Source organism: Oncorhynchus keta, chromosome 29, assembly GCF_023373465.1.
Source record: "Oncorhynchus keta strain PuntledgeMale-10-30-2019 chromosome 29, Oket_V2, whole genome shotgun sequence".
NCBI classification, from domain to species: Eukaryota; Metazoa; Chordata; class Actinopteri; order Salmoniformes; family Salmonidae; genus Oncorhynchus; species Oncorhynchus keta.
The window spans coordinates 33,399,657-33,425,551 of NC_068449.1; the positions used below are offsets into that span (position 1 = coordinate 33,399,657).

Genomic DNA, 25,895 nt, shown 5'->3' on the forward strand with positions numbered 1-25,895 from the left:
AAAGACCCGGACCCCTTCGAGACTCGCCCTTGTCTCACAAACACTGCTCTTGCTCAGCCCCCGTTAATCACAGACTAATTGTTGGTATCTACGGATGCAAAAGAAATAGACTAATCTAATGGTAAAGCACAGAAGTCCGTAGCACAAACACTGTTTCAAAGGGGTTAGAAGTCAGAGATAGTGTTATTTACCAGAAAGCTAAGGTTATTTTGGCTGCGTTTACACAGGAAGCCCAATTCTGATATGTTTTCCACTAATTGGGATTTTGACCAATCAAAATCCTTTTTAGAGCTACACTGATTGTGAGAAAATGAAGAGAAAAAAAAAACAGATCACAATTGGGCTGCCTGTGTAAAAGCAGCCTTTGAGTCAACTGTGGAACCTGCTTTTCTGTGAAGCAGTTAGAATATACCAGTAAATAGTTTGGGGTCTGCAGTGCAGCCAACACACACCCATTAGATTCCATCTGAACATGGTTGTATAATACACTTGACAGTGACACTTCTTTCTTAAATGGTTCAAATAAGACTTTTATGGCAACAAATGTATTAATCCTTTTTTATTTTTTTTTATTTTAAACACAACCTATTTTGTCACTAGCAGGTACAAGTTATAAAGGTCATTACAGGGGTCTTAATTTTTGTCATGTGAAATATTGCTTATTGTGACAGTGGTAAATGCTTAAACTGCATTAGCAGTAATTTCAAAATTAAGTTCTACAAGCCCCGAATAAGAAAAATAAACTAACATCTTATGAAGTAAGCCAAAGATGTACAATTGAAGTCGGGAGTTTACATACACTTAGGTTAGAGTCAATAAAAATAGTTTTCCAACCACTCCACAAATTCTTGTGAACAAACTATAGTTTTGGCAAGTCGGTTAGGACATCTCCTTTGTGCATGACACAAGTCATTTTTCCAACAATTGTTCAGACAGATTTTTTCACTTATAATTCACTGTATCACAATTCCAGTGGGTCAGAAGTTTACATACACTAAGTTGACTGTGCCTTTAAACAACTTGGAACATTCCAGAAAATTATGTCATAGCTTTAGAAGCTTCTGATATATGATGTTAATTAGCCTGAGTCAATTGGAGGTGTACCTGTGGATGTATTTCAAGGCATGACATCATGGGAAAAATCAAAAAGAAATCAGCCAAGACCTCAGAAAAAGAAATGTAGACCTCCACAAGTCTGGTTCATCCTTGGGAGCAATTTCCAAACGCCTGAAGGTACCACGTTCATCTGTACAAACAATAGTACGCAAGTATAAACACCATGGGACCACACAGCCGTCATACTGCTCAGGAAGGAGACGCGTTCTGTCTCCTAGAGATGAGCGTACTTTGGTGCAAAAAGTGCAAATCAATCCCAGAACAGCAAAGGACCGTGTGAAGATGCTGGAGGAAACAGGTACATAAGTATCTATTTCCACAGTAAAACGAGTCATATATCGACATAACCTGAAAGGCCGCTCAGCAAGGAGAAGCCACTTCTCCAAAACCTCCATAAAAAAAAGCCAGACTACGGTTTGTAACTGCACATGGGGACAAAGACCGTACTTTTTGGAGAAATGTCCTCTGGTCTGATGAAACAAAAAAATAGAACTGTTGGGCCATAATGACCATCGTTATGTTTGGAGGAAAAAGGGGGAGGCTTGCAAGCCGAAGAACACCATCCCAACCGTGAAGCACGGGGGTGGCAGCATCATGTTGTGGGGTGATTTTCTGCAGGAGGGACTGGTCCACATCACAAAATAGATGGCATCATGAGGAAAGAAAATTATGTGGATATTTTAAAGCAACATCTCAAGACATCAGTCAGGAAGTTAAAGCTTGGTCACAAATGAGTCTTCCAAATGGACAATGACCCCAAGTATACTTCCAAAGGACAACAAAATCAAGGTATTGGAGTGGCCATCACAAAGCCCTGACCTCAATCCTATAGAAAATTGGTGGGCAGAACTGAAAAAGCATGTGCGAGCAAGGAGGCCTACAAACCTGACTCAGTTACACTAGCTCGGTCAGGAGGAATGATCCAAAATTATCCCAACTTATTGTGCGAAGCTTGTGGAAAGCTACCTGAAACGTTTGACCCAAGTTAATAAACAATTTAAAAGCAATGCTACCAAATACTAATTGAGTGTATGTACACTTCTGACCCACTGGGGATGTGATGAAAGAAATAAAAGCTGAAATATATGAATCATTCTCTCTACTATTATTCAGACATTTCACATTCTTAAAATAAAGTGGTGATCCTAACTGACCTAAGACAGGGAATTTTTACTAGGATTAAATGTCAGGAATTGTGAAAAACTGAGGTTAAATGTATTTGGCTAAGGTGTATGTGAACTTCAGACCACAACTGTATTGTGTCCTATCCTATCATTTAAGCCACCTATGTCACTGTTCGAATCACCTGTATAAAGACCCACAAAACACACCAATGAGGTTTTAGGCACCCACGTTACTATAAATAGTATAAATCTACCCTTCTGAGGAAAACAAATGCCACTAGTTCATCTCTCTCCCCAACATTGAACTGCTGCAGTCAAGTTTGTCCCCCCACCACCACCACACACACACACACACCTGGTAAGTAAACAGCATTTGAAGTAAAACACAGAATGTGCCATGCCATCATTTAGTGAGAATAACTAAGATCATGCCCCTTGTTTGGCATTTGTCAGTCTTCAAACCACAATCCTTACACAAACCATTTTGTTGTAATGCAGCAGGAAGGAAGGTTCTGTCCCAAATGGCAGCCTAGTCCCTATGTAGTGCACTGCTTTTGACCAAGGCCCATAGGGCTCTGGTCAAACGTTGTGCACTATATAAGGCATAGGGTACCATTTGGGATGTAGTATAGAAACATAAAGAACCGACAATATGAATGGGTACATGGGAAAGCAACAGAAGCTCCAGTCTCTCTTTAAATTGTCTTCTCACAACAACTGGGATGGAGTGTGCAGATGGCCGAGAGTTATGAGAGACTACTCTTTGAATATAACACCCGTCCCAAGCGACAGTCTTTCGCACTATAACCATTTTGACCAGAAAAATCACTGTTGTCAATGACAACATTCTCCTCCATAAGAAAGTGAGCGATACATTCCCTTCCTCCCACAGGGATTCAGTCATGCAATTTAGTAAAAACAAATATCCCTTCTTAGTGGTAGTGGACCAGGACTGCAGGCGGACTACAGGCATAGGCCAGAACAGAACAGTCTCTGTGTGGTGGTCGGTGGCAGTGCTGCATAGCTCCAGCCAGTCCTGGGGTGCATTCATTAGACACCAAACGGACTGAAACACTACCTGAACTTGTTCAATAAAAAAAAACACTTGTTTTTATTCTACGTTGCAAAACGTTTTTCTAGTGTGCTCTAATATATACGACCCTGGCCAGTGAGTCCCCAGGCTTCCTCAGCGCTGGCCGGTGTAGGCCCGAAACCAGGAGGTGACGGATGCTGCTGCTGAGGAGATCATGCCCCCGGCCTGGCCCACGGGCTGAGACACCTGCATGGCCGTGCTCTGGGACAGGTCCATGGGTTGGGAGGGGATGTCACAGAAGCGCGGGCTGGGGACCGTTTCCCAGTCTGTCCCCAGGTCTGTCTCCTCATCCGTCACCATCTCATCCCCGCTTTCCTCTGCCGGGCCGGCCGCCTCCGGCTCTACAAACTCCATGGAGTCCTCCAGGTCAGCAGTCACCTCGTACGGACCCGTCCTGCACAGAGAGATAGTCAGGCGGTGTCCCAAATAGGATTCCATTTTTGACAAGGGATCTTCTTACCTGCCCAGGTTTTTGTTGTCAGGAGAGACAAGGAACATGATGTTCCTCAGGGTGTGGTGAGGGTGCAGCAGCTCACTCTCAACATGCTGCACAGGAATACACGCAACTGGTTAGTGGCGTGCATCTCCGGTGTGGGTTGATACATACAAGCTAGATCAATCATGTAACAAAGTGATTAACAGTAACACGGCCTAGAACCCAGAAGAGAAAGCGGCAGCACAGTGGCAAGGAAAATATACTCCCAGAAGGAAGAAACTTCTAGACGAACCATGCTCTGTAGTACCTGTGAGAAGCAGAGGTGAAGGATGTTGGTGTTGAGCTTGGTGACAGCCCGGGTGAACCTGTACCTGCTCAGGCTGTCACCACAGAACTCACTGTTACACAACTTCTTGGGCAGATTGACATCCAGGATGTGAGAGAGGATGTTGATGAGCTGGGTAGCAAAACAGAGGGCTGCACTGATGGTGTGGGCTGGGTTGATGTGGTCCAGCTCTGGAAATGGAAGCTCTTCATGAGAACAAGTAGCCTTGGCACAGTACAAGTCAATATTGCAGATTGGTAACCTCCAAGGACTAGATGTTCCTCTCAACCGGCTAGTCGTTTGTCCTTGTCACATCTCAAAAGACACATCATAATCAAATTCTCTTATTTTGGTAAGAGTGTGGAGCTAGAAAAGTATACTAAAACACATAGTAAAATGTATGCACACACTGTTCTGTCAGTCGCTTTGGATAAAAGCATCTACTAAATGGCATATATAATTATTACATACAACATATTTTGCTATAATGTCCTACCGGGCCCCTCGTTGGTGCTCTTCTCCTCCATCCAGCTGTAATAGGGGGAGCAGTCCCCGTTGCTAGGCAGCGTGACCCTGGGTCCAGTGATGCTAATGGAGGTCTCTCCATTCTGGTCATCCCAGATCCAGCGCCCTGACAGGTAGGTGGTGCGGCGGGCCTCAGCCAACTCACTAACTGTGCTGGAGGTCAGGGCCAAGTCACACTCCGACAACACGTCTGCTGGGTCCCTGAGGGAAAGGAGCAAAGAGAGAGAGAGACTGTCATTAAAGGAAGTGTGTCTCTATAACTAAGTTAAACAGCAGATGAGAAGTCCCTCAAGCATGCACTTTCAGATTTGAATCAAGAATCAGCTGACCCACATCCTAAAACAACAACCAATATCTCAAATGGACAGAAAGCCTTGGTATCGGTGCTGTCCGTGAAAACTAAAGCCCAGCTTCATAATGCTGGCCAGTCATGGATGGAGTAATACTTAATACTTGGCTCTGGCCAATGCGTATAACATTGGTTCTCAAAGCTCTCAAGGACCCCCGGCTGTTCCATATATTTGATCTAGTTGAGAGCCAGCACACGTGATTCAACTTGTTAACGTATCATCAAGCCCTTGTTTAGGTGAATCGGGTGAGTTAGTGTAAAATACACTTCAAATAAACTTGAAACCATGGCCATGCTTACCTGCTACCCTGTTTCTCCTCCTGTGTGGGGAAGATGTGAGCGGTGAGCTCCAGGATGTGTCCTCTGCGGACCTCAGCCAGGTGCTCCAGACGACCCTGCAGCTCCTTGCCCCTCTTCTCCAGCAGCTCTCCCAGCCGCAGGTTGTGTCTCTCTATCTTGTCCCTCTTCTCCTGATGGCGGCTGGCCCGCCTCTGCAGCCTCTGGCTCTCCTCTTGGGAGCGAAGCAGCAGGTCCTTACCTGGGAGAAGAGGGAGAGGTAATAAGTTGATTGACTAATATGGGTCAAGTGGCAGCCTATTCCTTATACAGCACACTACTTTTGACCAGGGCCCACAGGGCATGCACTATAAATAGGGAATAGGGTGCTATTTGGGATGCAAGCCAATGTCTTGCACCATTTCAGGTTTGCCTGTTGTCTTAGACAGGCTACATAAAGACATGGGTATGAGGAAGAGAATAAATCAAGATGATTATTTTAATAATGTACAATATAATACAACAGTCAAATAGTGCATTGTCATTTACACTCACCTCCATATGTATTTTGACAGTGAAGCTACCATTTTAAATTTGAGATCAAATGTTTCATATGAGGTGACAGTACAGAATGTCACCTTTTATTGGAGGGTATTTTCATACATATCTGTTTTATGGACTAGAAATGGGGGTGAGTGTATACATTCACATGGAGGTGAGTATCACTGATTTGAATGGCTGTCAAGACCATGTAACTCACCACTTTTCACCTCTTCATTCCCACAACTAATAGCCTCCTTCAGCTGCTCTATTTTCATCTTGCATGACATGATCTTCCATTTCTGAATGAATGAAACAATACAAAATGCTAAGGGTAGATGGGAGTTGAAGAGAACAGGCAGGCTATTGCCGCATTTGAAAAACATACCTCACGTAGGGCAATGTAAATTTACGAGAATTTATATAAATAAGGGAGGTCCTCTACTCATAATTCAATTTACCAGCTGATCTGCCTGGACTTTCTTGTCCATGGCTGTAATGACCCTGGAAGAAAGAGTATAGTGTAATATCAATATGGTTAATATAAACAATGGAAGGTAGGAATACAAATGCTTGAAAACTGCAAAGTATTATTTAGCATTTTCATGATAACTGCAAATAGTATACTGTACATGTGTTGGAAACGTTCTTTCTCCACCTTCAGCATTTTAAGTCTTTCCAATTTGTCAGTGTATCTGGGGGAAAAAATGTTACCATTAGAATACCTACATTAAAAAACAATGGAGTGTTACTTTTTCTGACATCATAGCAGAATGATTCAATGCCGCATTCAAAACAACTGATAACTGGGGGAAATTAGCTCGGACTAAGAAAAAATCGATTTGAACGGTCATCCAACTCGGAATTCCAACTCCAAAACTCGGGCCTCATTCCAGAGCTCCGAATTTCCGATCTGAAGATCACGGACGTCATGATTTGACCTCGTATTTCTCCGAGTTCCCAGTTGTTTTGAATGCGGCAAAAGTGCCCATTGCCCACTCCAGGCAGGTGTTGGCAAGAGTGTGGCCTAGCTTTTTATTTAACTTGGCAAGTAAGTTAAATAACAAACTCTTATTTACAATGCTCCCTTCCAACTTCACACAAACAAGTTGAGATGTATTGTACATAAATTGTATTTTTTACAATGTAGCCATTTGATTAAGAAAAATACAAAAAGTATGTCAGTCACTGTGAAAGTAAAGTATTAAGACACTAGAAAGTTAGTTACTGTATTGAGTACGAGAAAGTTGGTGCTCAAATGATATGATTCAAAATAACATATTGTGTTGTGCAATCTAGGCCAATACTGTTCCGCAAACAGCCTTACTGGCTATAGGTTACACGTGTAAACAAGCTAGCTAGCTAGCTAACGTTTTGCTAAAGGTGTTGGTTGTAGCTAAACACTATAGCTAGCTAGCCAGCTAGTTTGATTGTTGGTAGCTATTAAATGCAATGTTAGCTGATAATGCATAGCCAACATTTCATAAAGCCTTTATTTAGAGCTGTGTTATGAAGTTAGCTGAAAGTAAACACGCACCGTTCAGGGTTTCTACCGTCGAAGTATATAAAATCGCCTGCATGGATGCATCGGGCGCACGTCAGCCTGCGCCTGGCGGTGTTGCAGAGAGGACATCGCTCCACGGCGACATACAAACCCTCCGCATCGTCCACAGACTCCACCATTTGAGACCCAGGGGAACCTGTGGTGTTTGTGGCGTGTAGGAGGTGCGAGCGAAGCTGTGACCGAGCCCCGGGCAGCGCTCCCAAAGTCCCTTCGCCAGAGCGGACTTCGCTTCGCAGTGAAGATGCCATGATGATGGAACTGCGGTTCAAGCTCTAGCTAAATTATAGCTCTTCTGGCATCGAGTCTGAGTTTTCACTACTTATTGTAAATGTTACGGATATATTTACCACCGCAATGCAGTCTTCATTTTCGGGAAATGTAGCTATGTTCAGTCATGGACTATATTGCTGCTGTTAGCTAGCCCGCAGGAAACTGTGCTGAATATTTTGCATGAGATGGTTTGTTTACGTACGTATGGTCACGTGGGCACATGGCTATAGATTTACAACAGAACATCTACTGCATGATGTATAACATGCAAACTTCGTTTTTATTAGAAGGTCCTGTATTCCATTTCACAATTATAAAACTACGTTACAAGTTGCCCATCTACACACTTTTATTTAACACTCCAGAAGTGCAACACACAACATTAAACAATTTAGGACGCATGTATTTTACACACATGAAGATTAAGTGCGTCAAATGCTTTCATCGTCTTCACAAAAATCAGCGAAGGCACTTCATTGCTTTCGGAATCCCTTCAGAATGGGGTATATGTTCTCAAAGGCTTCATAGATTTCTCGACGTTCTCTAGCTCCTGAAAGAAAATGGAGAGTACGTGTGGCTGCATTTTGTTACGTGAACATTTATTTTCAAATGTAAAAAAAACAAGCATGGTCATCATAGTACCGTATTGTATTAGACACATTCAGGTAGGTCCCTCCCTGTTAGGGGTAACAATCAATAATACCCAGTACAGTAGGTGGCGGGCAATGTAGAATAGCAACCCGGTGAGAAAGTGGCAGAAGCGGATGTTACGTTTGAATTAGATGTGTGGAGTGGAGATGAGAAGGATTGGATTACAGTGGCGAATGCAAAAGGAAACGAGAAGTAAAGTGGAATCTAGTAAATCCAAGCCTAGTTAGTTTTTGGTCAGAGTAAGGGTTCTGCATCGATGTTACCTAGGAGATCCGATTGAAATCTCTACAAATTGTGAATGGGGTGGCATTGATGAGAGTAATGAAGCGGGTTTATTTTTTGTGTATATATGGATGGGAAGGCGTGTGCTCTGTGCCTCAAAGATATCGGATTGGAATGTGTCGCCTGTGGATCGTCGAAGCAGGGAGCCTAGCAAGGCTGTTATCGCTGGGGTGGCACTAGAAGTAAAAGCAAAGGATATACAGTATGTGAAGAATTGAATCAAGTGGTTGGTGCACACAGACTGATGGTGGATGGAGTGAGGAAGCCCACTCCATCCATTCTGTTTTATGAAGAGTCTCCCTTCTCACGTATATTTCTGTTGTATGAGAACCTTGGTGCCAAAACCCATGCAGTGTTATTTATATGTCGGGACCCCAGTCAAATGAATAAATACCCCGTACAGTCGGTGTAGTATGCCATACAACCGTACAAGAATGGGCGTATTGAAATACGCCCTGGGTCACATTCAGTAGCCAAACATTGAAGATAGAAATGGCATGAATAGAGCCGACATGATTTCATATGCCAGAGAGGCATTTGTTTTACGTAGCATATTTCTATCGGAATGTTCTACAACAATGTCCTGCCAAACCCGCCCCAGTTGTCAACATACGTACCTGTCAGGACCACTTTTCCAGACACAAAGATCATTAACACAATACGTGGTTTCACCATGCGATAGATCAAACCAGGAAACAGTTCTGGCACATAACTAGAGGGCCAAAAGGCATCACAGTTAGTTACAGGAGAAAAGGTTGCTCAGGTCTGGGGTATATTTGAATATTCTGTGAAAGCAATAAAATGGAAGAGTCACTGACTAAAGGATGTCTGCCAATTGTTGTCTATAGAACAAAATGGTCTATATTCCTTTAAATAAAATAAAAACACTCCCCCACATAGATTTAAATAAATGGACTACTGGTGTGTGGAATATGATGGTGGAAACTTTCCTGCCATGCTTGCACCAATACATTGCTTTTAAATGCACAAGAGGGCGTGAACAAGCGTACACTTATGGAGAAGGTTAGAAAGTCCTAACACAGCCAGTAAATGTACCTGCTGAACTGCTGATGATCCAGCAACAGACCCTCCAGTCGGATGGGGAAGCAGACATCACAGCTCCCCACCATGTTATGTATCTTGAAGTCTAGGAATTTGGCAGGAAAGCCCAGCTTCTGCACCACTCGAGCAAACTTGCGGGCAGCTAAGTGACACAGCTCCTCACTGTCAGAATAGAAAGCAAAAACGGCATAGTGGCATTGCTCAAGCAATGAGAGGTACATACCGAATGTTTAAATGTAGTAAAATTTAAAAAAGAAGGACGGGGCCCTGGAAATAAGTGTGATACTGGTATTCAGTAGGGCACACTAACAAAACATATAGCTACATAAACAAAGTGTGCTTTTATTGGAAAGTTCAGGTAATATCTCAATTTAACTCAGTTTCTTTCTACTGAACACAACCATGGTTCATACTGTCCTGACGTCTCACCTCTTGGCTCCTGTGCAGACCATCTTTCCAGAGCTGAAGATGAGCGCTGTGGTCCTAGGCTCCAGTATTCTCATAATGACAGCATCAAAACGCTGAAACATGAGTACAATGCCAACATCATGATAATGGAAAACTAAAGATCTGATCATAACCAATTAAAATCATTCAGGAAAACATCCTTTGGAACAAGCTACACAATACTATATATAAAACTAAGCGTAAACTGGATATACTTGAATACCTTGGGGTTGTACTCCGCATTTCTGGCTTGTAGAGCAATGGACTTCAGGTCCAGTGGGCAGGCCAAATTCACTGTGGATACAATATTCCTGGGCATAAACAATAAAAGGGCTCACATGCAAGCACTGATCAATACAAGCAAGAAATGTAGGGGCCAATCTGACATTGTACACTATTCCCTATTTAGTGCACCACTTTTGGCCAGAGCCAACAAAATTCCCTCTGTATAGAACACTCATTTCCCAGGATCGTCTTAAATTAGTGAAAACCCTAGTATTAGCCAAACAAGTCACAACAGAAACCATTTAGATTGTTTGGAGTAGCCCTTGACTCATTTCCATTACACACAAGAGTCATTGGACAAAGAGTCTTATGTAGGAGTTCTATTAAGAGCTGCGACATTCGGTTTGAACATTATAAACACACCTCTTGCAGGTACAGTTTTGGAAGCAGAAGGACCTTGTCTTTCATGTCACCGAGAAATAATAAAGGTTCAATTGAGACACCTTTATAAGGTTAGGGATCCCACACAGCCATATTTGCATGTAACAGCGCTTGTTTACAGAAAACATACTGAAGACAGAGTGGACTACCTGTGCTAATAATCTGCATCTCCAAACATCTGCGTGTAAAAGGAAGACAGATGCCACAAATGTGTTGTCACTGGAGAAACGGGCAGCTGCAACTGTTAAAACAGTGTTAATTTTTTCATTTGGGAAATAATTCTCATGTGATATGAAAGTAGAGGGATTTATGGTTCAAGAATGGTACCGCAATTGAGAATCGATTCACCTTCAGGATTGAGCATGGCTATTTTTGCTTCCATAGCCAATTCACCCTTTAAAAAAACAACATGTAAGGTCATTGGGCTAAGAAGTAACGTTATGCTCCTTTATTACAATATTGGGCTAAGTTTGGAGTAAAATGTTGCAAAACATTTTGCTAAGATGTGCCTTGGTTTCTCAAATGACTGCCTCTCCTGGTTCACCAACTACTTCTCTAATAGAGTTCAGTGTGTCAAATCGGAGGGCCTGTTGTCCAGGCCTCTGGCAGTCTCTATGGGGGTGCCTCAGGGTTCCATTCTTGGACCGACTCTTCTCTGTATACAATCAATGATGTCGCTCTTGCTGCTGGTGAGTCTCTGATCCACCTCTACGCAGATGACACCATTCTGTATACTTCTGGCCTGTCTTTGGACACTGTTAACACCCCTCCAGACAAGCTTAAATGCCAGACAACTCTCCTTCCGTGGCCTCCAATTGCTCTTAAATACAAGTAAAATGCATCCTCTTCAACCGATCGCTGCCTGCACCTGCCCGTCCAACATCACTACTCTGGACGGTTCTGACTTAGAATATGTGGACAACTACAAATATCTAGGTGTCTGGTTAGACTAAACTCTCATTCCAGACTCACATCAAACATCTCCAATCCAAAGTTAAATCTAGATTTAGATTCCTATTTCACAACAAAGCATCCTTCACTCATGCTGCCAAACATACCCTTGTAAAACTGACCATCCTACCAATCCTTGACTTCGGCGATGTCATTTACAAAATAGCCTCCAATACCCTACTCAATACATTGGATGCAGTCTATCACAGTGCCATCCGTTTTGTCACCAAAGCCCCATATGCTAACCACCACTGCGACCTGTATGCTCTCGTTGTCTGGCCCTCGCTTCATACTCGTCACCAAACCCACTTGCTCCAGGTCATCTACAAGACCCTGCTAGGTAAAGTCCCCCCTTATCGCAGCTCGCTGGTCAACATAGCAGCACCCACCTGTAGCACGCGCTCCAGCAGGTATATCTCTCTGGTCACCCCCAAAACAAATTCTTCCTCTGGCCGCCTCTCCTTCCAGTTCTCTGCTGCCAATGACTGGAACGAACTACAAAAATCTCTGAAACAGGAAACATTTATCTCCCTCACTAGCTTTAAGCACCAGCTGTCAGAGCAGCTCAACAGATTACTGCACATAGCCCATCTATAAATGACACCCAAACAACTACCTCTCCCCCTACTGTATTTATTTAGCTCCTTTGCACACCATGATTTCTCCATACCTTGCACATTCTTCCACTGCAAATCTACCATTCCAGTGTTTTACTTGCTATATTGTATTTACGTCGCCACCATGGCCTTTTTTTGCCTTCACCTCATTTGCTCAAATTGTATATAGACTTATTTTTCTACTGTATTATTGACTGTATGTTTGTTTTACTCCATGTGTAACTGTGTTGTATATGTCAAACTGCTTTGCTTTATCTTGGCCAGGTCGCAATTGTAAATGAGAACTTGTTCTCAACTTTGCCTACCTGGTTAAATAAAGGTGAAATAAAAAATAATGAATACAACCCAGGTTATTGTAACATTACGCACTGTAACATGGGGATGATTCCAGAACTCTCAGCCACTGGGATCACGGGTGTCATGGGACAGAAGGTAGAGGCTCCCGGCATGGCCACCTTTTTAGGGTCAGTCTCAGCAGACTCCTCTTGCCTACAGGCATCGAAGACGCCACTGTCTTGTGTCACGTTAGCATTAGAAGCATAATTTCCACTGGTCTCTTCCGGCAGGAAGCTGAGATCCAGATCTTTCCCGACGTCCTTCTCCGGTTGGCTCAAGGAGGAGAGGTAGGATGGGCCCTTCATTTCCAGACACAAGAAAAAGACAATGGAGAGTGGAATTACATGGATTTTTTTTACTATAGGCGTATTGAAGATTGAACACCTGCTGGTTGAAGTAATTTCAAATGTTGAGGTTAATTTAGCTGAGTAATAAACTGTTTCACCCACCTCCAAAAACACTACATTGACTGCTTTCAGAATCCCCTTGACACTGACAATCAGTCCCACTGATACTTACTGATACATTTGCAATTGGGTCATCCAATGCTGAATCTTCATCCATGATTGATCATTTAGAAACAAACCGGATTCACTTTTAAACACCACTGGGAGCCTTGGTGGTGTTCAGTGATTGACAGACAGCTAAATGAAGTACAGGTGTGAATACTTTGTAGCAAATGCCTATGCCCTGCAGGAGTACAATATGGTGTAATTGCAGACCGCAATTTGGGGCGTTTCTTGATGTGGGCATTCCTTGATATGAGGAAATGCCAATTTGTTGTCTGCCATTGGTTAGTCCATTGATACCTGCCATTGGTCTGTTTTTGTGTTATGAGACTGCTGGTTTCTTGACACAGATGATTTGTTAACATAGCAGGTTAGGAGAATGAGGTTAAGGTTAGCCAGAAGAGGACTGGCCACCCCACATAGCCTCTCTAGGTTTCTTCCTAGGTTTTGGCCTTTCTAGGGAGTTTTTCCTAGCCACCGTGCTTCTACACCTGCATTGCTTGCTGTTTGGGGTTTTAGGCTGGGTTTCTGTGCAGCACTTTGAGATATCAGCTGATGTACGAAGGGCTATATATATACATTTGATTTGATTTTGATTTGGTTAGGAAAAGGGTTAGGCTTAGCTAAAATACTACAGTTGTCAACAACTGTTGTCCAAAACACGAAAGAAACTGACCAATGGCGAGCATGAGATCAGGAAACGCCGATATTAACAAACTATTTTAAAGTCTTCCACCAGAAGAGGGAGACAATTTGAGTCGAATTGATGCAATCGTCTTGTAGAAGAAGTAGACGACGCATGCGCGCACAGAAGGTAAACAAATATGGAGACGCATGTGCACGTTTTTACTGTCCATTTTTTGGGGGACAAATATTGATATGACATGTTTTTCTATGAATAATCTTAATCGGGATGTATAGAAGGAGCCCCAAAATATGTCAATTTTAAAACAAAAATATTTTAATGGCAATGTAATGGCAGAAAATAAAACGTTGGATGCAGTGAAAAAGTGTTTGAGAGACTTCCCTCTGGAGGCACGTGGTAAGTTAACAGCAATATCCTCTAAAAAAGGTTCCGTTTGAAATACTGTAAGTTTGTAACCCACCTATTACATGCTTGGTGATGATCTTTATTCTTTTCAGAGCTATATCTCAATAAAACAGTGCCGTGTCTAGAGCAGCCCCTTTCCCCACTTGAGTTCTACCGGGAATGGATTGGTCCAAATAAACCCTGCGTCATCCGGAATGCTTTCGGTCATTGGCCAGCCTTGTCCAAATGGAATCCCTCCCATCTCCGGTACGTGTGTGTGCGCGTGCACTGAATGTACTGGAGTGTGCACTGGAGTACTATCATCTTCTTTTTACTTCAGGGAAGTGGTGGGTTCAAAGGTCATCAGTGTGGCCGTGACCCCAAATGGCTATGCAGACGCAGTTAACCGGGACCGCTTTGTCATGCCTGAGGAGCGGCTGATGACCTTCTCCTCTCTGCTGGATGTTGTGGAGGGGAAGGTGGAGAGCAGGGGAGTGTTCTACGTCCAGAAACAGTGTTCTAACCTGACCGAGGAGCTGCCAGAGCTGACTGGGGACGTGGAGACTCACATACCCTGGATGAGTGAAGCTCTCGGTGAGTTCCATACCAGGCATGTACATCATCTAGAATAAGGTTTTGTCTCACATGGCACCCTATTCCCTATATAGTTAATCACTTAAAAAAAAAAAAAAAAAATTACCTGCCATTTTGGATGCAGCCTCTGTCTGTGTCTGAAATAAGGCTCTGATCATAGGTAGTGCACTAAAAGCCTCAAATGAATAAGGTGTCATTTTGAGAGGAATAGTAACAAAAAACAACTGTAGAACTATAGAATAGATGCCTAGAAATTAGATTTGATTAGCCAGTTAATAAAACTTACAGTGCATACATTTGTAAGAGCATGACGGGGATATCACAAAGTCAGAGACTTATTTCCATTGTGGTCCCTATAACTTACAAAAAAGAAACAAACACAAAAGATGATCAAACATAGGAAGTGCATGGTGTCTAATCAGCATCAGATAGAAGAAGAGGCGGTTTGGAAAGACAGTCTCTGGTATGGCTTGAGTGGAGAAAGGGGAATTGACTAACAATCAGTCTGACAGACAGGCATGAGGTCTTCTTCAGGTCTCCTTGCCATCTCCGACATTCATTGTAATTCCAGGCTTCGGTGCTTGCTTTTTTCTTTTCCCTAGGGAAGTTACCAGATGCAGTGAATTTCTGGTTAGGAGAAGCCGGTGCAGTCACGTCGAGTAAGTAGTGTTCTTGTGACACCTACATTGAGATAGCAACACGTTGATGGTCATTTGCATGTCTTTGATGCATAGAATGTATGTAAAGTTACAGAACGAAGGGCTCGATTCAATCAGATCCGCTTTAACCAACATCTGCATAGCGGTTGTTTTGGCAGTGTAGGAGGAGGAACTGCGTAATCCACAAGTGCCTCTAGGCATTATACCAAAAGCGAACATTGCCATTGGCTGCACAGAGTCACATTAACAGAAATCCCATGTAGCCTCGTTTTTAAGTTGACACACTGGAATGTGAGATGTGATCTACACCTCCATTATGATGATAGAAACCCTCATTATTTAGTTTTGTGGTTTTTCTATTTGAGAGTAATTATGTCTACACAGCCTACACTTTCTTGTGCTGAACTTCTAAAGTGAGTGGGACCGTGTGGCTTTGGGACAGCGATGCAGCGGCTCACCAATTTGACGGCTTCAAAGCAGTTCCACCTCCGACACCACCAAAACATCCGCTATGGGGGTGTCTGCTATTGCCGGTCAAAGCTTGATCTGATTGAATCTCGGCCCAACTACTTTCAGGATTTTCCGAACTTGAAATCAGTGTATTTGTTTCGCAGTGCACAAGGACCACTATGAGAACCTGTACTGTGTCATCACTGGAGAGAAACACTTCATCCTTCTCCCGCCATCTGACAGGCCCTTTATACCTTACGGTAAGACATTGTCTCAACTATATATATTGTGGCAGACCAGGGGGTTGGGTCAAAACCTTTACACAGATCAGACACGGACAGAGTAAGATTAGTTTTAAAGGTGTTTATTAAAATAATAGTCCCAAAGAACAGGACTCCTCAGAGAGACTCTCTCTGGGATACTGTCTTCTGGGCTCCGGGTCTTGCTGTATCCTGTTGGGATCAAAAACTGAACTCCCTCGTGTTACCTCTGGTACTATCCCCAACTATACAGGAGTCCTTTCCTCCCCCCCAGTCTCTCCCCTGTGTGCTGCCCTTCTGGCAGCTTTATGGGACTTGTACAGCTGGTGTGCAAACAGCCCTCGATTACTCACCAATCCCCAATCAGCCCCAGTTAGTCCTGGCCGGAGAGCCCGTTGAGACCTGGCACGTCCAGCAGATGGAGCCATCGCCTCGTGATGTATACTCTGTCTGTCACCAGGCCTCGACGAGTCTCCCCCTGGTGGCTGACCTAATAATAATAATAATAATATATGCCATTTAGCTGACGCTTTTATCCAAAGCGACTTACAGTCATGTGTGCATACATTCTACGTATGGGTGGTCTCGGGAATCGAACCCACTACCCTGGCGTTACAAGCACCATGCTCTACCAACTGAGCCACAGAAGGACCACAGAAGGACCTGCTGTACGCCACAATATACGTATGTACAGTTGAAGTCAGAAGTTTACATACACTTCGGTTGGAGTCATTAAAACTCGTTTTTCAACTACGCCCCAAATTTCTTGTTAACAAACTATAGTTTTGGCAAGTCGGTTAGGACATCTACTTTGCGCATGACAAGTAATTTTTCCAACAATTGTTTAGACAGATTGTCACTTACAATTCCAGTGGGTCAGAAGTTTACTGTGCATTTAAACAGCTTGGGAAATAAAAAAAAATGACGTCATGGCTTTAGAAGCTTCTGCTAATTGACATCATTTAAGTCAATTGGAGGTGTATCAGGGGATGTATTTCAAGAACTACCTTCAAACTCAGAGCCTCTTTGCTTGACATCATGGGAAAATCAAAAGAAATCAGCCAAGACTTCAGAAAACAAATTGTAGACCTCCACAAGTCTGGTTCATCCTTGGGAGCAATTTCCAAACGCCTGAAGGTACCAAGTTTATCTGTACAAACAATAGTACGCAAGTATAAACACCATGGGACCACGCAGTCTTCATACCGCTCGGGAAGGAGACGCGTTCCGTCTCCTAGAGATGAACGTACTTTGGTGCGAAAAGTTCAAATCAATTCCAGAACAACAGCAAAGAACCGTGTGAAGATACTGGAGGAAACAGGTACAAAAGTATCTATATCCACAGTGGCCAGAGAGCCCGTTGAGACCTGGCACGTACAGCAGATGGAGCCTCCCCCTTGAAGCCACTGCTCCAAAACTACCGTTAAAAAAAGCCAGATTAGGGTTTGTAACTGCACATGGGGACAAAGATCATACTTTTTGGAGAAATGTCCTCTGGTCTGATCAAACAAAAATAGAACTGTTTGGCCATAATGACCATTGTTATGTTTGGAGGAAAAAGGGAGAGGCTTGCAAGCTGACGAACACCATCCCAACCGTGAAGCACGAGGGTGGCTGCATCATGTTGTGGGGGTGCTTTTCTGCAGGAGGGATTGATGCACTTCACAAAATAGATGGCATCATGAGGAAGGAAAATTATGTGGATATATTAAAGCAACATCTCAAGACATCAGTCAGGAAGTTAAAACTTGGTCACAAATGGGTCTTCCAAATTGACAATGACCCCAAGCATACTACCCAAGTTGTGGCAAAATGACTTAAGGACAATAAAGTCAAGGTATTCGTGGCCATCACAAAGCCCTGACCTCAATTCCATAGAACATTTGTGGGCATAACTGAAAAAGCGGGTGCGAGCAAGGTGGCCTACAAACCTGACTCAGTTACACCAGCTCTGTCAGGAGGAATGGGCCAAAATTCAGCTTGTGGAAGGCTACCTGAAACTTTGACCCAAGTTAAACAATTTAAAGGCAATGCTACCAAATACTAATTGAGTGTATGTAAACTTCTGACCGACTGGGAATGTGATGAAGGAAATAAAAGCTGAAATAAATAATTCTCTCCACTATTATTCAGACATTTCACATTCTTAAAATAAAGTGGTGATCCGAACTCACCTAAAACAGGGAATTTTTACTTGGATTAAATGTCAGGAATTGTGTAAAACGGAGTTTAAATGTATTTGGCTACGGTGTATGTAAACTTCCTACTTCAACTGTATATATCTCATTGTACAATATTAGACACTAAATTGTGTCCATGTTGTGCATCCTGTAATTTGTATGAAAAGCCCACTTTGTGGCCGTGTATGTATTTGTTCCTCAGAGCACTACCAGCCTGCAGTGTACAGACAGAGAGATGATGGGGACTTCGACGTGGTTGATGTGGCAGATTCAGACAAGGTGGGTTTGAGTGAAGTGAGCCTATTAGATTATTTTGGATAGTAATCCACTGGCATTGGACAATCATGATGTCAAACACTTTTCCAGGTGTTGTGAGATCTGATGATCTGCGCAGTGAAACAGCAATTCCCTTTCTCTTCCCAGGTTCCTTGGATACCATTGGACCCGTTAAAGCCAGACCTGGAGCTTTACCCTGACTACAGTCTGGCACGCCCACTCCATGTTACTGTCAAGGCCGGGGAGATGCTCTACCTGCCCTCTCTCTGGTTCCACCATGTTCGCCAGTCTCACGGTTGCATTGCAGGTACTACAACTTGTATTATACTATTACTTTAACTAGTATTGTAACTTGAATTAGTACTGTTACTTCAACTCGTTCTGAACTGACTGGTAGTAGTACAACTAGTACTGTACGGTTACTTCAACTAGGACTGAACTGTTAGTACTACAATTAGTCCTTGCCGATTTTATATATCAATACTGTGACTCCCAAGTATCATTTGTAAAAAAAAAAATATATATATATTTATACTTTGTTCGGAAAGTATTCAGACCCCTTCCCTTTTTCCACATTTTGTTACGTTACAGCCTTATTCTAAAATGGGTACACCTTTTTGTTTCTCATCAACACACAATACCCCCTAAATGACAAAGCGAAAACAGAAAATGTTGCACATTTATTAAAAAAAACAAATACATTTACTTAAGTATTCAGACCCTTTGCTGTGAGACTCGAAATTAAGGTGCATCCTGTTTCCACTGATAATCCCTGATGTTTTCTACAACCTGATTGGAGTCCAACTTTGGTAAATTCAATTGATTGGACATTATTTGGAAAGGCACAAACCTGTCTATATTAGGTCCCACAGTTGACAGTGCATGTCAGAGCAAAAACCAAGCCATGAGGTCGAAGGAATTGTCCGTAGAGCGCTGAGAAAGGATTGTGTCGATGCACAGATCTGGGGAAGGTTACCAAAACAATTCTGCAGCATTAAATGTCCTCAAAAACACAGTGGCTTCCATCATTCTTAAATGGAAGAAATTTGGAACCACCAAGACTCTTCCTAGAGCTGGCCGCCCGGCCAAACTGAGCAATCGGGGGAGAAGGGCCTTGGCCAGGGAAGTGACCAAGAACCCGATGGTCACTCTGACAGAGCTCCAGAGTTCTTCTGTGGAGTTTGGAGAACCTTCCAGAAGGACAACCATCTCTGCAGCACTCATACTTTTATGGTAGAGTGGCCAGACAGAAAACGATCCTCAGTAAAAGGCACATGCTCCAGAGCGCTCAGGACCTCAGACTGGGGCGAAGGTTCTCCTTCCGACAGGACAACGACCCTAAGCACACAGCCAAGAGCCAAGACAATGCATGGGTGGCTTCGGGACAAGTCTCTTGAGTGGCCCGGACTTGAACCCAATCTCTGGAGAGACTTGAAAATAGATGTGCAGCAACGTTCCCCATCCAACCTGACAGAGCTTGAGATGATCAGCAGAGAAGAATTGGAGAAACTCTCCAAATACAGATGTGCCAAGCTTGTAATCACATGAGGCTGTAATCACTGCCAATGGGGCTTCAACAAAGTACTGAGTAAAGGGTCTGAATACTTATGTAAATGTGTTATTTTATTTTTTTTATACATTGGCAAAAAATTCTGGGGTATTGTATGTAGATGAGAAAAAACAAACAATTTAATCGATTTTAGAATAAGGCTGTAACATAATAAAATATGGAAAGTCAATGGGGTGTGAATGCTTTCCAAATGCACTGTATATATATATATATATATATAATCACAATACACATCGTATCTGCACCGAATTATCGTGATATCGTACAGTAAGGCTCCTGACAATTCCCGGCCTTGCTACTGAGGTTCTGTTTACAAGGATCATGTATGTATCTTTAAACATATTTTTGTTTTCTTCCTCAGTGAATTTCTGGTATGATATGGAGTATGACATCAAATACAACTACTTCCAGCTGGTGGAGTCGCTGGCTGGAGCTGTGGGGCCGCTTTGACATTTAAATTCATCTGATATACCAGCAAATCTCTTCATGGTTTGTGCCTCAAATGGCAACCTATTCCCTTTTATAGCGCACTACTTTTGACCAGGGCCCATAGGGCTCTAGTTAAAAGTAGTTCCGTATATAGGGAATAGGGTGCTATTAGGGATGTATTCTATGTAAATAAAGCGCTTAGTCTGAAAAAAATAGTTGAGTGTAATAAATATGTTTTTATTCTCCAGCAGAAAGAGAAGTACAGGGAGTGAATATAGTAAAAACACAAAACTGTGGTTGGTACAAAACAGAAAACAAAAGCTCATAAAATGTCTGAGAAGTGATAATTCCTAAAAGAGGAACATTCTGGTCCATAATCTGTAGTTTAAGACAAGTAATCATCATAGAAAAGGTGAGGTTATTAAGAACGAGGGTCAGCTACAGGTTATACCAGCCAGTGAAAAAGAGCGGTGAAACAAGCCTAGGATACGTTGAACCATGCAATCCTACTTAGGAACGAGCCAGTCGGTCAACCTCCACACCTCACCACCCTTCATGCATAAATACTGATGCATCCTGGCAGCAGATAGGTACACCTGTACTACTGTCCCATCAAACAATCCTATGTCTTAATGAAACCTCCAGTCTAGTTAAGGTCACAGTTCTGAATATTGTCAGTCAGATGGGGAAATACTGAATAACTAATAAACAGCAGAATATACTTCATTCTTATTCTATGCCATTTCTAGTCATGTACATACAATGCTTTAATAAAAACTAGAGAGAACAGAGTTCTAGGCATGGCATTTTGAGAGGCTGTAAGACCCTTTGGGTACCTGATAAGACTTTCTACCAATAAGTGTAAATTTATAACAAGTCTATCAATAACTCAGGAAATTAAACACTATTGTATGCACAGGTGATTAAAATATTGTTTGTGGGCACTAGTGTATTGAAAAGTATGTAAAACACAGCACAGAATAATCCTGACCAGAGAAATTGTAGGAGGGAAGTGTTAGGGCTTTCTGTTTTAGTAGCAACTGGGCAGTGATGTTCAACAGCAGGGGGGCAGTGTTGTGCTAGTCGGCAGCCACAATCATCAGAACACAATTATTATTCTGTGAGCCTTTGACACAACAGTTACACCATTACACAGAGACCCAGGTTTAGTTTAGTAGTCGAAGCTATTACAAATACATTAATGTGACCTATGACCATTTTGATAGGAATGAAAGCGCATTGTTATTGGGGTGGAAAAGTACCAGGGACCAGGATGAAAACACCACAGCCAGACAAGAGCCAATAAATGTTGAGGAAGAGGTGTGGGGAAAAAAATGTTTTCTGCACGGTTTGTATCTGATGCAAGATCTGATTTGTTCTGGGTTCTTTACCTCTGGTAACCCAACCCTAACATGCTGACCAGACCAGACACGTCGCATGTTATTCAATTATTGCACCCACACTGCTCGCGCGCGCCAATGAGCATCTGCGTTGCCAAGGGCTAAAATAGAAGTCATTCCTATTTCTGACGCAGATCGCGCTGCAAGTCCTGCCTCTCTCATCTCCTCATTGGTTTATAGAAGCAGGTACCCACGTGCCATCTCCTCATTGGTTATACCCACATGGGTGATTGAAAGACGAACTGTTTTGCCGTTTGTCGTGGAAATACTATGAACGTTTAGATGCCAATCACCATAGAAATTCAAAGATGAAAAAGACTGGAAGGAGGAGAGATGACTAGAAACGATTTGGTTGACTGCTTTATGTGTGGATTAATTGTCGGAGTAGAGGACTTTGTGCATTTCAGGTAAAATAACAACTCAATGTTTATATCCCAGGACAAATGAGCTAGCAACAGCAAGCTAGCTAAATAGGACAAATTAGCTAGCATGTGCAAGCTAACTAGCTGAATTGCCATACATGTTTAATGCTTTTCGACCTGTCCCCAAATTAATGTAATTGGTTCAGTTTGTTTTGATTTTAGCCTGCGTGTCGTGATCGCGCTTGGTGTGGGGGGACAAAATAAATGTTTGCACGATGGCGCACGCGCACAGCCGGTTTGGATTCCGAGATGCGATGTCTGTATTCAGTCATCAGAAAATGCTTCTCCTCAGTGTCATTGGTTTCCCACAGCAGTAGCTCAATTTCAGTAGTCGCCTTTTCATTACAATTCAATATTATTTTGGTATAACCCAACACATTTTAAACTATGAAAAACGCTGGTTTTGAATTAAGGCACCCATTTCCTTGAGACATTTTGTATTATTATTTGCACACCTTGAACATCAATTTGGAATACAAAAAATGTACTGGGAATACAATTCACATGTTTTATAAAACCATCCAGCATAGTTAATGAACGAGGAGACTCTCAGTTGATGCTGTATATTTTCAAGTCTTCTGTTTTTGCTATGTTGTTCCCCCACTGGTGACCTAGCTCTGGTACAAAACAAACTACACCTCCATTTGTAACGTGGACCTTTTAAAACATAATAAATACAACCACACATCACACATAGACAGGGCCTCTCAAAACACAATGTATCAAATCACCCACGAAAACATGATTATGTCTGATTAATCTGGCTTTTAAGACTTGGAAGGGTCCTGTGTTCCTCTAGTAGTGTGGAGGTGGCTATGGCCTGGTGTCGGTGGGCAAAAGCCCTGGTAGGGACAGGTACACCAACACAGACATTTCACATTGTAGTGATAACAGTTGTTAGTATTGTTTTAGAGCACTGGGGTCAGGAATGGCATTGAACAGCAACACCCTCCGATTGTCCAAAAAGTGCAGCTTCTGCTACCCAAAACAACAGCCAGCATCAAGCTCCAACCGCTGGCATAGCACACGCCCCTGCAAGGCAGGTGGCCTGCCAGCCCCCCATATAGCATATGAACACGTCATAAGCCACAAATTATTTTATTTGAATGACAGGAAATTAGCTTTAAAACTGAAAAAAAAAATCTCAGCCTCATGACAAAATGTGTAGAATAACAGGACATTTGCTCAGGGATTCTTGAAAGTTAGGACAATCCTTGTCCGGCAGGGAAACTTTCATTTCATAGTTAAAAAAATAATATTTTGTTGCATTATTTGATCTTAAAATGGACTTGTTTTGGGAATATATTATTCATTTCCATGTTGGCTGTATGCCTGGAAATGCCCTTGTCTGGAGCAAAGGAACCCAATTTAAAATTCTAAAAAAATGGCAATTATGGATATTAATTGAAAAATTATCTTATGTAGTTTCTTGCAAAAGCCCTCTGTGACTTTAAAGCCTGTTTATCTCAAAACTGATTCCTTAAAGATGTGTCCGGAGATGGTCAACTCCGTCAGATTTGTCTAAAATCCTAAATGAATCAGGAATGAGCAGGGTCAGCGACATCACAAGGACCCCTCATTCATGTACTCAATACATGTATTGCAACAAGCCCCCTCATAGTCTGTAAAGCTGCGTTTTTATTGGAGATTTTCAAATGAATCCTTTCCCATATTTTGTATTGAATGTTTGTGTTGAACTTTTGTTGTTTTGAGCATCGGTTGTCACAACTCCGTCACTGGTTTGTCAATTACGTCACCGATGGTCCACCCCCTTAACATCGTTTTTTGTGTAAATATTCAGAACAAATATTGTCATCACTGCTCTGTAACATTTGCTTAAACATTTGAAGCATTTGATTTGCTAGACCTAAAAGATGTTTGCTTTCTAAATGTTTTATGTTCTAAATCTAGAAAAACATGTCACAATGCTAAAGAAATTTGTCCTGGAGCATTTAGTAGTGCTAAATATTTGTATTTAATGAATTAATTTAACCTTTATTTAACTAGGCAAGTCAGTTAAGAACAAATTCTTATTTACAATGACGGCCTACCCCGGCCAAACCCTAACCCGGACGACGCTGGGCCAATTGTCCGCCGCCCTATGGGACTCCCAATCACGGCCAGTTGTGATACAGCCTGGGATCGAACTCTATCACTGAGATGCAGTGCCTTAGACCGCTGCGCCACTCGGGAGTACTATAAAACAAAACAAAAATAAGTTTGGAAGTTGCTTCTTCCTTTACATGGCGTGATAGCTGGTACTTTGGTCTATCAAAATATAGATTTTAAGACAAATATTTGTGGGAAAAAAGTTGAGATTGTCCCATTGTTCCGTCTTTCAAGAATGCCTGAGCTCTAAAACATCAACATTTTCTCTCAGCCTCATGGCAATATGTGTCAAATAGCATGAGATAAGCTATAAAACTGCAAATTGTTCTTTCTGTGGGGACACCTTGCAAGAGGGGCCCGCAAAACTACGCTACGCCACTGGCTCCAACGCAGCAACTCTAGGGCATCCGGCATTTCCATAACAACAACTTCATTAAAACAAAGTAGCAGGGCACAATATTTGGCAACAGGGGTAAACCAAACCAGTGGTCGTGAGAGTGCAGGTGACTGGTAGGTACTGTAGGTAGCACACAATATATTAGAGGAAGGAAGGGTGATGAATGACGGTCTGTAGTGCAGGTCAGCCACACTGGGAATGAATGCTGAGGCATTGATCATCCTGAGGAGTCTCCCTACAGTATCAGTATCTGTGGGCCATTGTGCTGAGTACAACCCTCCCAACACCTCCTAGGCCTACAGAGATCTGACAGGGATAGAGGGGACCACCCAACCACAGGGTGCATCAGAGAGAAAGAGAGAGAAGTGCTTAAAAAGAAAAAATAACTTCTAAAAAATATGTACAGGCATCCTTCAGGAATATTTTAATCTGTTCATTTTAAAAACGTGTCGAGAAAGAAATTAAATAAAAAGAAGTACTGTAGTCTGCAGATATCCTTGCACAATGGCTTACGATCCTACATTTGCAAGAGGGTTGGTTGCTTCAGTCTTCAAGGAAGGGTGTGAAAGAATAGGAGTATTTAGGAGAGCTGCTTGTTGTCCAACCTTTTCTCCACGGCTTGAAGGAGGAGCTCAGAGTACTGCTCCAGCAGAGCCAGAGTCCTCTCCTCCCCTGAGGCTAATCTCCCCGTCCCTGGTTCTACTGGTCCTACGGGCCGGCAGCCCACTGTACACAGGGAGCCTCCTGCTGCAGGTCCTCCAGAGGGGGATGGGGGTGAGCTCTGGGGCAGGGAGCTCAGCTCGGCCCTCACCACCTCAAAGGCCTCAGACAGGACCTGGGCCATCTCATTGTGCTCCTGCCTGGAGTCTACAGGCACACTGTTCACCTGCAAGACACAGACATGACCAACATTACCACAAAAAATAAGTGTATGGAAATGTTTTAAAAAATGAATGTAAACTTAACGTAAAACAGACAGG

General features: G+C 42.7%; 4 protein-coding genes across 4 annotated transcripts in view; 1 reads left to right on the forward strand and 3 right to left on the reverse strand.

The window, feature by feature from the left end:
- Positions 1–546: 546 nt before the first annotated feature.
- On the reverse strand, positions 547–7,777 carry atg14 (autophagy related 14). The gene is made up of 9 exons (XM_035743345.2): positions 7,322–7,777; positions 6,417–6,479; positions 6,246–6,288; positions 6,005–6,086; positions 5,269–5,506; positions 4,591–4,820; positions 4,077–4,285; positions 3,794–3,879; positions 547–3,727 (listed from the first exon to the last, which is right to left on the reverse strand). Exons 1-9 carry the CDS (start codon positions 7,594–7,596, stop codon positions 3,427–3,429), a joined length of 1,527 nt encoding a protein of 508 aa, XP_035599238.1. The 5' UTR covers positions 7,597–7,777; the 3' UTR covers positions 547–3,426.
- An 84-nt stretch (positions 7,778–7,861) lies between these two features.
- On the reverse strand, positions 7,862–13,313 carry tbpl2 (TATA box binding protein like 2). Its single transcript, XM_035743346.2, has 7 exons — positions 13,150–13,313; positions 12,664–12,929; positions 10,284–10,371; positions 10,043–10,134; positions 9,608–9,775; positions 9,169–9,263; positions 7,862–8,168 (listed from the first exon to the last, which is right to left on the reverse strand). Exons 1-7 carry the CDS (start codon positions 13,192–13,194, stop codon positions 8,092–8,094), a joined length of 831 nt encoding a protein of 276 aa, XP_035599239.1. The 5' UTR covers positions 13,195–13,313; the 3' UTR covers positions 7,862–8,091.
- Positions 13,314–13,931: 618 nt separating this feature from the next.
- Positions 13,932–20,802, forward strand: jmjd7 (jumonji domain containing 7). Its single transcript, XM_035743347.2, has 8 exons — positions 13,932–14,181; positions 14,283–14,436; positions 14,510–14,763; positions 15,366–15,422; positions 16,037–16,132; positions 18,515–18,591; positions 18,736–18,895; positions 20,520–20,802. The coding sequence occupies exons 1-8, from the start codon at positions 14,076–14,078 to the stop codon at positions 20,606–20,608; spliced, it is 993 nt and encodes a 330-aa protein (XP_035599240.1). The 5' UTR covers positions 13,932–14,075; the 3' UTR covers positions 20,609–20,802.
- Position 20,803: 1 nt separating this feature from the next.
- LOC118362196 (mitogen-activated protein kinase-binding protein 1-like) overlaps positions 20,804–25,895 on the reverse strand; it is a 75,088-nt gene continuing 69,996 nt past the window's right edge. Inside the window, 1 exon segment of the mRNA XM_035742371.2 lies at positions 20,804–25,801. Coding sequence (XP_035598264.2) covers positions 25,496–25,801 — 306 coding nt within the window. The 3' untranslated portion in view covers positions 20,804–25,495.

What these genes read in the sequence shown, in the direction of transcription:
- atg14 (XM_035743345.2), bottom strand. Translation starts at nt 7,596, where the DNA reads ATGGCATCTTCACTGCGAAGCGAAGTCCGCTCTGGCGAAGGGACTTTG. An exon ending in TTCACCTCTGCTTCTCACAG is followed by an intron (nt 3,880 to 4,076) that starts GTACTACAGAGC and finishes ATTCCTGTGCAG; the next exon opens with CATGTTGAGAGTGAGCTGCT. An exon ending in GACAACAAAAACCTGGGCAG is followed by an intron (nt 3,728 to 3,793) that starts GTAAGAAGATCC and finishes CTCTCTGTGCAG; the next exon opens with GACGGGTCCGTACGAGGTGA.
- tbpl2 (XM_035743346.2), bottom strand. Translation starts at nt 13,194, where the DNA reads ATGGATGAAGATTCAGCATTGGATGACCCAATTGCAAATGTATCA. An exon ending in GGAATCATCCCCATGTTACA is followed by an intron (nt 10,372 to 12,663) that starts GTGCGTAATGTT and finishes GTTTATGCCCAG; the next exon opens with GAATATTGTATCCACAGTGA. An exon ending in ATGCGGAGTACAACCCCAAG is followed by an intron (nt 10,135 to 10,283) that starts GTATTCAAGTAT and finishes CTCATGTTTCAG; the next exon opens with CGTTTTGATGCTGTCATTAT.
- jmjd7 (XM_035743347.2), top strand. Translation starts at nt 14,076, where the DNA reads ATGTCAATTTTAAAACAAAAATATTTTAATGGCAATGTAATGGCAGAA. An exon ending in TGGAATCCCTCCCATCTCCG is followed by an intron (nt 14,437 to 14,509) that starts GTACGTGTGTGT and finishes TTTTTACTTCAG; the next exon opens with GGAAGTGGTGGGTTCAAAGG. An exon ending in CTGGATGAGTGAAGCTCTCG is followed by an intron (nt 14,764 to 15,365) that starts GTGAGTTCCATA and finishes TCTTTTCCCTAG; the next exon opens with GGAAGTTACCAGATGCAGTG.